This window comes from Sander lucioperca, chromosome 5, assembly GCF_008315115.2.
Source record: "Sander lucioperca isolate FBNREF2018 chromosome 5, SLUC_FBN_1.2, whole genome shotgun sequence".
Taxonomy (NCBI): Eukaryota; Metazoa; Chordata; class Actinopteri; order Perciformes; family Percidae; genus Sander; species Sander lucioperca.
The window spans coordinates 16357946-16370072 of NC_050177.1; the positions used below are offsets into that span (position 1 = coordinate 16357946).

Here is a 12127-nt window from a genome sequence, read left to right on the forward strand (position 1 = left end):
AAAATATCAGTGTCAGCCTCCATAATCCCACATTAGATGGACAGAAACTAGATGCCACGTCTTTTCTTACATCCAGCAGCAGCCGCACTACTTCAGTCTTGCCGTAGAGGGCAGCCTCGTGCAGAGACGTCCCCGCTTTGGTGGCTCTGTTGATGTCAATGCCAGCTTTCAGCAGCAACCTGTTCAGTTTGTTCAATGAAACAAAAGTTAGAAATGATTTCCTTGTATTTGTTTTAAATTCAACAAGCAGTTTGTTGTGTTTCAGAAGAATAGTGAAAGCAGCAGAGATGCAGAACTGAGTACACATTAAAATCTGTTTATTTATTGCATGTAATATTGTTATCACGATATTCTGCGTTGAGCACCATAACACTTTAACACACTGCCCTGCTAACGACATACTACAGCACTTTAAAACACTGTACCCTCGACCGTTTTAACGGTTTTTAAATGTTTCTTTTCTGGTTTTATATATTTTAGTCTATGTATTCTTACATACTTCTGTATGATTGTTGTCTTTCCCTGTTGCCCTGCAAGTGGCTGGTGGAGAACAGTCTTTTCATTTTCTTTATGTATGTAAGTACACAAGGAACTATGACAAATAAATTAATCTGACCTGAATCTGAACTGTCAAACTAGTTATGGTTAGCCAAAATAAAACAGAAATGTAATCATCATCAACAATGTGAGGACAACAGTGTGTGACTTGTGTAAATGACTGAGGCTGCTGAAAGCTTGTCCGCTCATCTCAGACTGTATGAGCGAGTATTAGAGCCACTGTTAGGAAAACAAAACCGATATTGAGAATAAAGTTGTGGTAGAACATAATATTTTGAGAATGTCAATTTAAATTACAAATGTCAATTTAAATTACAAATAAAGTTGAAAAAAATCCATCCTTCATTTGACACATACAGTACAAGTTGACACATAGCTAGTATTAAAGTAAACATCTGGTAATAATGCAACTTTATTCTCAGAATATTGCCACTTTTATCATGACTTTCAACTTTTATCCTGAGAAAAGTAAATGTTACAAATTAAGTCGTACTTTAAAAAAAGAAAAAAGGTCCTTAAACAAACATCTTATAATATTACATTATTCTCATTGATTTCTAATTATGACTTTACTCTCATATCAGACTTTTTGTTGTAAAATTATTTGACAAGAAAAATCACTTCCCTTATTTCACACATCAAAGCTGAGGGACTGTGCTCACCCATTTATTACAACAGGGTATTAAAATAAACAGAAATAAAAACAACTTCATATGACTTACAACTTATTCTTGAAGTATTACAATTATATTGTAAAAAAAATTCATTTTTATGAGAAAAGAGCCATCATGTAATAAGAATACAAATGTAAACAACAAACCATAGAAAATCACTTCCTTCCATTAACCCGTACTGCTCTCACCTGTTTACTATGACGAGTATTAAAATAAACTTCTTGTAACCTAACAACTGGAACTATTCTGGACATATTACTTTTTCTTGTGAAATTACAACAACAAAAAAGTCTGGAAAAAGTCAATATTACAAAAAAAAATGTCGTAAAGGGAAATGGAGTATAAAAATAAACACCTTGTAAGATTACAAGTTTGATCTAAATATTGTGACTTTTTTATTGTAATGTTTTCTAAAATTCCAACTTTGTTCATAAACAAATGTCTTTTTTCACTAACAGTGGCCCTGACAGTCTGTTATGAGAATGAATGATTTCCCGGACTACCACAGAAATATGTTTACATTAGTTTGAGCTTAATGGTGACGTGTGAAACGTGATTTCTGCTGACAAACTAACTTGACGTGACAAGATCACACAAGACAGGAGAAATAACACCGAAGTTTGATGAAAAAAGCAGCCTGAAGCCAACCTATTGTAGCTCCACCTTCCTTTCCTCAGCAGCCAACACTTTCATCTTGCTATGAAACCTTGAGAAGGCTGCAGTGTTTCCCCCAGTGTATTGTGAGCCTAGTGGCCCACCGGGCCTAAATTGCCCCCTAACTACTCTCGCTTTGCCAGACCTTCCTCTACAGCACAGCGGAAGAGGGTCTGACAAGTCCACACAGCATTCTGGGATGGGAGAAAAAATGTGCTCTGGTTTATTGGCATTTCTTTAAACCAATCACAATCGTCTTGGGCGGTGCTAAGCGCCGGACGGAGCCACGGTGCCTCTGCAAAATAGTCTCAGGAAGGAACTTGTTTTGGTGGAACGTGTAGCTTCGAAAGTAGTTTTAGTCGTGCAACAGAAAACTCAGATTGGACAGATAGTCTAGCTAGCTGTCTGGATTTACCCTGCAGAGATCTGAGGAGCAGTTAACCATAGTCCTCAGAAATCCACCGGAGTTTAGAACGCCAACACAAAGGACGAGGAAGATGAGTAACCGAAAAGAGTGAAATCCGGCAAAATTTCCAGTGGCATCGGAACAATCCCGGAAGTGGACCGTCGTGGATATAGACTACCCTCCAAAAGGCCTTAGCCACTGTGAATAATGTTTGTATGTATGTTTAAGATGTTTATTAAACTACAGTTATAGTGGGGCGGCTCGGTTGGAAACTTAGACGTAATCATATTTTCAAATCTCCAGTCAGCTTTTAGCACTGACTTAATGTGTAGGGCCCTGTGGAATCTGTCTTGTAGCTTTTTTTATTCTCAATTTTGCAATTCCGTCCATGATTCTGCTATCACAGAAACTATTGGGCTCTACATTAATGCTGCCATCAGGCTGGGACTGGCCCCAGCTGGACCCTCGGCTATAAAAAGACACTTGCCACCGGGCTAAACAACTTTTTTGGGGGAAACCCTGAGCTGAATGTCTGCTATAAAGCTCAACTTCTCCATCTCTGTCCTGCAGATAAGCAGTCCATTTGTAAACATTAAATATGAAATATGCTATGGCAAAGGTCCTCCGCATGGGGTCTCCTCCGGATCAAATTTCATTATGAATTTTCACAATCAGAGACCTCTTTTTTTAATCTCAATTCATACTTATTACAGTTATTTTCCTACATAACTAGAGTGTATACATAATTTAGTTATTGTATATAATGTATAAAAAAGTCTTTCCATCTTCCCTGGAATAAACGTTTCTCCTGGTTGTCTGGGTGCAAATGTTTGCAGCTTTAGTTCTCACCAGAGCCAGAAAGCTTCTCCAGCTATACAAAGAGTAGGTACTATAAGACGTCTGCTGTAGTGTGGCAGTCTTTGAAGAGACATAAATCCCTTAGTGGGAGATCACAGCCAAATTCTGCTGAGTAAACTCTGAATAAACTTGTGTGCTAATGCAGTCACTTTTCTTATTCCTGTTTGTGTTGAAAGCTCGTCTTTTCTCCTCCATGTCGACTGTTCTACTTTCCAGTTCAGGAGGAGGAGGAGAGAGGAGGATGGTGAGGGTATTGCAAAAGAGATCTGATAATCGCTAGCAGCATGTCTGAGAGGCAGGGTGGAGTTACTTGGCTAAACACATACATACAGTATCTCACAAAAGTGAGTACACCCCTCACATTTTAGTAAATATTTCATTATATCTTTTAATGGGACAACACTGAAGAAATTACACTTTGCTACAACATAAAGTATTAAGTGTACAGCTTGTATAACTGTAAATGTGCTGTCCCCTCAAAATAACTCAACACACAGCCATTAATGTCTAAACTGCTGGCAACAAAAGTGAGTACACCCCTATGTTAAATTCCCATAGAGGCAGGCAGATTTTTATTTTTAAAGGCCAGTTATTTCATGGATCCAGGATACTATGCATCCTGATAAAGTTCCCTTGGCCTTTGGAATTAAAATCGCCCCACATCATCACATACCCTTCACCATACCTAGAGATTGGCATGGTTTTATTTCAGTTAGCCTAATAGCTGGTTTGATTGCATTGAGAGATGATTTTATGGAAAGTACCCCATGCCAATCTCTAGGTATGGTGAAGGGTATGTGATGATGTGGGGCGATTTTAATACCAAAGGCCAAGGGAACTTTATCAGGATGCATAGTATCCTGGATCCATGAAATAACTGGCCTTTAAAAATAAAAATCTGCCTGCCTCTATGGGAATTTAACATAGGGGTGTACTCACTTTTGTTGCCAGCAGTTTAGACATTAATGGCTGTGTGTTGAGTTATTTTGAGGGGACAGCACATTTACACTGTTATACAAGCTGTACACTTAATACTTGGGATGTCCCGATCAGGTTTTTTTGCCCTCGAGTCCGAGTCACTTGATTTTGAGTATCTACCGATACAGAGTCCCGATCCGATACTTCTATAATAATTCAACTTTATAATACCTCCAGACCGCAGACATACTCGCGCTTTCTGCTTCAAGCTGCTTCTGTGTTCTACTTTGCCGGCATTTAACCAATAGCGTCTCTGCAACAAAGTGATGTCATGCCGCACGCGTTGCTGTTTCTGTGTGGAGTCAAAAGGGTCTAACTCTGTGCCACCGCATAACTATAGATGTGTTAAAAAATAATGAGAATATATATACATATATATCCGAGTCCTGATCGGGAGGTAACGTCCGATTCCGATCAAGTCTGAAACCACGTGATCGGGCCCGATTTCCGATATTAATTGTAATTTCTTCAGTGTTGTCCCATTAAAAGATATAATGAAATATTTACTAAAATGTGAGGGGTGTACTCACTTTTGTGAGATACTGTATATACACAGATATGCTGGCAGAAAAAGCACACTTTTGGGTATGGGGAAAGTGTGTCACTGGGATTAAATATCACTACAGTGGAGTGTGTTGTTTCTGATGTGGAGAGTGTTACTAGTTTTGCTTTCTGGAGCTACCTGAGGGGAAATGTTTGGCCCCTGCAGCTGTGAGTTAAAGCCTGACACATGTATGTTATTCTGTGTAGTATCAGTGGAGTATAACAGTAGCAGTGCTAATGGTAACAGCAGTGCTAGTAATTGTCCCAGTAGTAGCACAAGTAGAAATGTTCCGATACTGATATTGCCTAAAATGCTGGTATCGGTAAGTACTGGAGTTTATGCGCTGATCCGATACCACATAATTTAGCCCCGAAGAAAATCTACTTTCAAGTAGTTATTTTCTTTTGACTCGCTGTCCAACTGGATAATAAAAGAAAGTTCGATGACGTTTATTCTCTGCGTTTGTTCAAATTTCACAAATTGTTTAACCCGAGCCATAGCTAAACATAATACAATCTTTGTATTTTTTTTAACAAGCTGGTTTCAGATCGATACTCGGTATCGGCCGATTCGCAAGTTCAGGTATCGGAATCAGTATTGAGAGAGAAAGAAATGGTATCGGACCATGTCCAAGCACAAGCTGTACTGTTAGGGTAGTAGTAGCAGTAGTAGTGGTGATAGTGATAGCAGTAGTGAAATAAAAAGAGCTGTAGTAGTAGAACTAGTGGTTGTAGTTGTTGTTGTTTCAGCTGCAGCAGTGAATACAGAGGCACCAACAGTAACAGTGGTTGCAAGAGCAGAAGATGTAGGAGCAGTAGTAGTAGTAGTGGTGGTGGTAGTAGTAGTAGAAGATGTAGGAGCAGTAGTAGTAGTAGTGGTGGTGGTAGTAGTAGTAGTAGTAGTAGTAGAAGATGTAGGAGCAGTAATAGTAGTAGTAGTGGTGGTAGTAATAGTAGTAGAAGATGTAGGAGCAGTAATAGTAGTAGTAGTGGTGGTGGTGGTAGTAGTAGTAGTAGTAGTAGAAGATGTAGAAGCAGTAATAGTAGTAGTAGTGGTGGTAGTAGTGGTGGTAATAGAAGATGTAGGAGCAGTAATAGTAGTAGTGGTAGTAGAAGATGTAGGAGTAGTATTAGTAGTAGTGGTGGTGGTAGTAATAGTAGTAGAAGATGTAGGAGCAGTAATAGTAGTAGTAGTGGTGGTAGTAATAGTAGTAGAAGATGTAGGAGCAGTAATAGTAGTAGTAGTAGTGGTAGTAGAAGATGTAGGAGCAGTAATAGTAGTAGTGGTAGTAGTAGTAGAAGATGTAGGAGTAGTATTAGTAGTAGTGGTAGTAGTAGTAGAAGATGTAGGAGTAGTATTAGTAGTAGTGGTGGTAGTAATAGTAGTAGAAGATGTAGGAGCAGTAATAGTAGTAGTGGTAGTAGTAGTAGAAGATGTAGGAGTAGTATTAGTAGTAGTGGTGGTAGTAATAGTAGTAGAAGATGTAGGAGCAGTAATATTAGTAGTAGTGGTGGTGGTAGAAGATGTAGGAGCAGTAATAGTAGTAGTGGTAGTAGTAGAAGATGTAGGAGTAGTATTAGTAGTAGTGGTGGTAGTAATAGTAGTAGAAGATGTAGGAGCAGTAATAGTAGTAGTAGTGGTGGTAGTAGTAGTAGAAGATGTAGGAGCAGTAATAGTAGTAGTGGTAGTAGTAGTAGAAGATGTAAGAGTAGTATTAGTAGTAGTGGTGGTAGTAATAGTAGTAGAAGATGTAGGAGCAGTAATAGTAGTAGTAGTGGTGGTAGTAGTAGTGGTAGTAGAAGATGTAGGAGCAGTAATAGTAGTAGTGGTAGTAGTAGTAGTAGAAGATGTAGGAGTAGTATTAGTAGTAGTGGTGGTAGTAATAGTAGTAGAAGATGTAGGAGCAGTAATAGTAGTAGTAGTGGTAGTAGAAGATGTAGGAGCAGTAATAGTAGTAGTGGTAGTAGTAGTAGTAGAAGATGTAGGAGTAGTATTAGTAGTAGTGGTGGTGGTGGTAGTAATAGTAGTAGAAGATGTAGGAACAGTAATAGTAGTAGTAGTGGTGGTAGTAGTAGTGGTAGTAGAAGATGTAGGAGCAGTAATAGTAGTAGTGGTAGTAGTAGTAGAAGATGTAGGAGTAGTATTAGTAGTAGTGGTGGTGGTGGTAGTAATAGTAGTAGAAGATGTAGGAGCAGTAATAGTAGTAGTAGTGGTGGTAGAAGTAGTAGTAGAAGATGTAGGAGCAGTAACAGCAGTAGTAGTGGTTTGGTTGTGACCAGTGATTGGTTTAAAGAAATGCCAATAAACCAGAGCAGGTTTTTCTCCCATCCAGGAATGCTGGGTGGACTAGCCAGACCCTCCTCCGCAGCGCTGTGGAGGAAGGTCTGGCAAAGCGAGACTAGGTTAAAGTAGACAGTAGCAGAAGCAGTGGGTAAAGTAGACAGATGCTGCTGTAGAGATGAGAGGGAAGAAATAGACATGTGATAGAATGACAGCACATATCAAACACTGCTCCTCGCTTGTGGTCTTACTTGATGATGTCTTTGTGTCCGTTCCTGGCAGCCAGGTGGAGGGGGGTGGTGGATGGAGGGTCCAGGCTGTCGTGCCCCCCCTCCCCTTCTAACAGCGCCGCCACCATGTTACTGCTCAGCAGTAACTGAGCCACCTGAGGAGACAATCAAAGACTTGATGCAGATGAAGTATGAGCTGTGACAACCGAGGAGTGGCAGAATCAGGGCAAGAGTTACAGCATTAGCAATACTTAAATAAGCATGCAAAGCCCTGCTAGCTGAGGTTGTGTGGTAAAAATATATGGATTGAAATAATATATATGGTACCTTACAGTATATATAGGGTCAAGCTAGTACAGAGGCTTATCCACTACTCAGCAGCTGTCTAAAGATACCATAGCCTCCGCACACACACAAACACACACACACAAAGTCTGTGTGTCACAAAAACAGCCCAAAGCCTTCTATTCTCTCACAGTTAAACTGCAAAGTCAGACCAGACGAGAGAACATTTAACAGGAATGTGAATAGGAAGAGAGAGAGAGAGTGTGTGTGTGTGTGTGTGTGTGTGTGTGTGTGTGTGTGTGTGTGCGCGTCTAATTCTGAATTACAGGGCCAGCTATACATCACAGCCAGGCTAATCCACTGATGTGACAGAGAAACAGTAAAACACACTGCAGTGTGCAATCCCTTTAACGTTACAGTGTGCGTGTGTCCAAAAAGAGCCACTGAAGCCTATTTTCCTTTCGCTCAAACAGGCTTAATTTAGCTGGGTCACTTCATCTAAGCCATGGTTCATGTTTGACATAGGCCCCATCCCCATCCAAAAAGGACAAAACGGGCCAAATAGGCTGTTTTTTGACATGCAAAAAATTTAAATAAAATGACTACATGAATAAAGCAAATAACTACAGGGAGATTTAGTCTCTCAGTGCAAAGATCCACCAATGAATTCCCCAAATGGCCATACCAGAGCCTCCAACAGCACCGAGCAGTGATCCTTTATGTGTGCGTGGTATATGCCGGCCGATAAGTAACAAGGAATTGCAGCACCCAAATACCAAAGATACGTTTGAGGTCATTTAGAAACGCCGTCACATTGTGTAGTTTTCCCACCAGAGAGCTTCAATGTCCTGCTCAGTCACTGCTGGCTGCAAGTCTTTAATAAACACATTTGAGGGCTCCTTAACAAAAAATGTTTGTCAAATATGTAATGTATTTATGTAAAAAAAAAAAAAAAAAAAATCAGCCAATATATTGTTACCATATCTTTGGTATCGCCAGCTGTGTGGCTCTATGTTGGTCAGTTGGTGCACAACTATTGACAAACAGAAAAATACATTGTTCATTTACTACTACGAGACAACTTGACTGCTAATTTCTGTAAGTAATATGTGGGAAATAGTGCATGCAAGGTTTTTATACATATGCACGTCCCTTGGTTTTGAAGACTAGTCCTGATATTTTTGCACGGATGATGCTAATGATGGAGTGAGGAAGGTACAATCATGTCATATTCAGGGCTACAGTTAAACAGATTGTGCCAAGTACATAATGCAGAAGGTGGATGTAACTCAATGGTCAAAAATAATAAAAGATAATTATTCATAGATATATTGGTTACACACACACACACAAAAACTACACACTAATATCCTGATACCTTCAGTCTGCCAAACTCGCAGGTCAGATCTAGAGGAGTCTTCTTGGCCTTGTTCATCAGGCAGGGATTAGACTGGTGCTGCAGCAACATCTCAGACTGAGAGACAGGGAGAAAGGATAAGGTAAGTGATATCGCCTCATGTTTTATGCACATGCACTCACATGCCACTCATCCCAACACATTCTGTGTGTGTGTGTTGACGTTTTGTCTTTGAACAGAAGAGATGAACACATGATAGCTCGACTGCGGCAATACTGTGTTTAGGACTGTCAGTACTCTGTTGCATGGTGTAGTACTAAAGAGGTCAGGCCTGCATACGGGTTATATGACAGGCCGATGTGTGTGTGTGTGTGTGTGTGTGTCTGTGTGTGTGTGTGTGTGTGTGTGTGTGTGTGTGTGTGTGTGTGTGTGTGTGTGTGTATGATATGTGTATCTATCCATAAAGAGCCAAGCAGATGAGGCTGGAGGAAAGGAATGTGTGCGTTCACTGCTTTTAGACTCTTGTGTCATGGCATTAATGGTATGACTGGTTTCGTTGGGGGACAATACAGACTGAGAGACAAAGGGGGTCGATTTCACTGGGAGGACTGGTAATGCCTTGGAGCTTTGCCTTTGTCGGCTGAGGTGTCTGTGTGTGTGTGTGTGTGTGTGTGTGTGTGTGTGTGTGTGTGTGTATGTGTGTGTGTGTGTGTGTGTGTTTGTGATCCCATTACAAACTGCAGCCTTAGATAAGAATTTCTTTGTGTTTTATGAGTGTGTATCCCCATTCACCAATCAATACTTCAGACTGAGAAGACGTGTGTGTGTGTGTGTGTGTGTGTGTGTGTGTGTGTGTGTGTGTTTGTGTGTGTGTGTGTGTGTGTGTGTGCGTGCGTGTCTACTCACCACCTCGTAGTGTCCATACTGAGCAGAGAGATGTAAGGGCACCTGTCCATCATGGGAAGTAGAGTTGACTGAAGCTCCGGCTCTCAGCAGCAACAAGACGGAGTCCGCTTTCCCCTGCCAGGCTGCGTAGTGGAGCGGACGCATGCCTAGAGACGGAGACATGAGGGACGGATGGCACCCATGAGACGGGAAGGTAAATCCAGTGAGGTGTGCATTAAAGAACCACTACTGAGAATATAACCTTCATGATATCAGGGGGTGATGTCATCAGGGGGGCCTGCCAGGGTTAACCAAGCAGGAGGAGTCTTTCAAAAGAAATGATCAAGTTGCGTTATGGGAAGCGTTGACACATTACCACCTCTAATATGTTAGCAAACTATTCAAAGAATCCAGTCCAATATTCACTCTGTGAAGTTGTGGTTCATAAAACCAAAACAAACTAAAAGACGCTAAAACACTTTGCGGAGCTGAGTAACACCTTTTTACATTACACAAGTGACAAGCTGGCAGGAAGTGCCATGAGGTGAACTCAACCTGCAAAACAGTCCTTCAGAAATCTAGCGGACCTCAGAGACACACGGGTGTGAGAACACTCTCGGCTGCCCCGTCGCATGGATTCTACTCCATTTGTTCCGCCCTGAGGCTGAAGATCTTTGCTGCAGCACTGCTGTCACTGCATGGCAGACAAACTTCAAAGTGAATCCTATTTATTCATATGGGTCAAAACTTATTTTCAGCCGAGAGTGTCGGGGAAAGCTGTTGAGGAAGTTTTCAGGCTCAATTTGACCCCAAACGCCTTCCCAAACGTGGACATGTGTGTTGCTCAGCTCTAGGTTTGTCTGATGGCATTGGTTCAGCTGGTAAAGCTGTTGTGCTATCATGTTACCGTTGATGTCCTTGATATCCACCGTGGCCTGGGCCTCCAGCAGCAGAGACAGCAACTCTGGGGTGCCGGTCAGAGCGGCATGGTGCAGCGCCGAGAAGCTGGGGGGAGAGACAAGGAGATGAGAGGGGTTATAAATCATACTGATGACTTTACAGCAGGTGAGCCCTTTTCAAAACTCCAGACTGAGGTAGGTGTGTGTGTGTGTGTGTGTGTGTGTGTGTGTGTGTGTATGTGTGTGTGTGTGTGTGTGTGTGTGTGTGTGTCTCAGAGAGATGAAATGTGTGTGTTTGTCTCTGGGTGTAGGAGAAATCAAAAGCATTAATTCTTGGCGACGAGCTTGTGCTCAGGGCGATACAGTGAGGAGGAGGAGGAGGAGGAGGTGGTGACACTCGAGCCGAGCCGCAGCACACTCCCCACATGTGGGGATGAAACAACAACTACGGTGCAGAGGGCTATAGGTGATCTCACACAGCCTCGGGTAGTCCTATTGCCGATAAACAGCCTGGATACATTTGGAAAGAGAACGTGAGGCTTTTACACACTGGGGGAGTGACGGATAAAAGACACAAATTAAAACTATTCACACTGGCAGTGAAGCAAATTTGCGACACTTGGTCACTAAAAGGTTCAAACTGTGCGCAGACAGAGGACCAACGACCGGGATCCTCCTGACCCAGAGCAGCTTGCTGTCGGTCTGAGGTCGTAGTAGTAGTAGTAGTAGTAGTGTTTATGTCTAGGGCTTTTGTTGTGAAAGGTATGAACAGAAGGAGTGGATCTGATATGCGCTGCGTTTGTCAAGGTTGAAAGGAGTAATAAAGTTTGCCGTCTTGGTTCGGACTATGAAGCCTCTGTGTTGTCTTATAATCGTCATAAGTATACAGCGTGACTTCATTGGAGGTGCGAAAGCTCAGAAAAATCAACCTTTATCCGGAAAAAAAAATGTGATCGCTTTTTCGTATGAAAGTACGGACAAAAACTTTGGTTTGAGAAAACACATTGATATGCAAATGTATTGCACAAACGAAAAAGGTACACTGTGAAGTTTTCATGGTAAACAAATGTAGTTTATTCACATTTAGTTTTAAGCAGAACACACCAAGGCCTAACAAGGAGGCAGCTTCAATTCAGAGGATCCAAATGATATGCCTACTGACTAAGGCTGGGACGATTCATCGACGCAATCAACGTCATCGATTACAAAAATACATCGATTTGCATGACATGCGTCGATGTGTCGGACTAGAGGAAGATGGCACCGCCTGTAAGGATTCGTCTGAAGAAGCTGCAGCTAAAAAACATCGCTAACGGTCATAGCATGATTTATGGTTGTGCGGAGGCTCCACGTAGATCTTTCGCCGTAGCCTACGCAAGTGGTTTGAAGTTTATACTTGTGCGTTGGTGTGTTTAGGGCCGGCGTGCAGGTGCGTGTGTGTGTGTGTGTGTGTGTGTGTGTGTGTGTGTGTGTGTGTGGTAGAGCGAGTGAGAGAGTGACTGTGATTATCTTCAGAGTG

General features: G+C 41.7%; 1 protein-coding gene across 6 annotated transcripts in view; it reads right to left on the reverse strand.

The window, feature by feature from the left end:
- LOC116067474 (caskin-2-like) overlaps window positions 1-12127 on the reverse strand; it is a 75075-nt gene that overhangs the window by 22607 nt on the left and 40341 nt on the right. For all 6 annotated transcript variants that reach the window (XM_036001343.1, XM_031323917.2, XM_031323920.2 and 3 more), the window contains exons 4-8: window positions 10617-10714; window positions 9731-9876; window positions 8846-8941; window positions 7204-7337; window positions 71-179 (exon numbers count right to left, since the gene is read on the reverse strand). In XM_036001343.1, the coding sequence (XP_035857236.1) occupies window positions 71-179; window positions 7204-7337; window positions 8846-8941; window positions 9731-9876; window positions 10617-10714 (583 nt within the window). The remainder of the gene's footprint in view (window positions 1-70; window positions 180-7203; window positions 7338-8845; window positions 8942-9730; window positions 9877-10616; window positions 10715-12127) is intronic.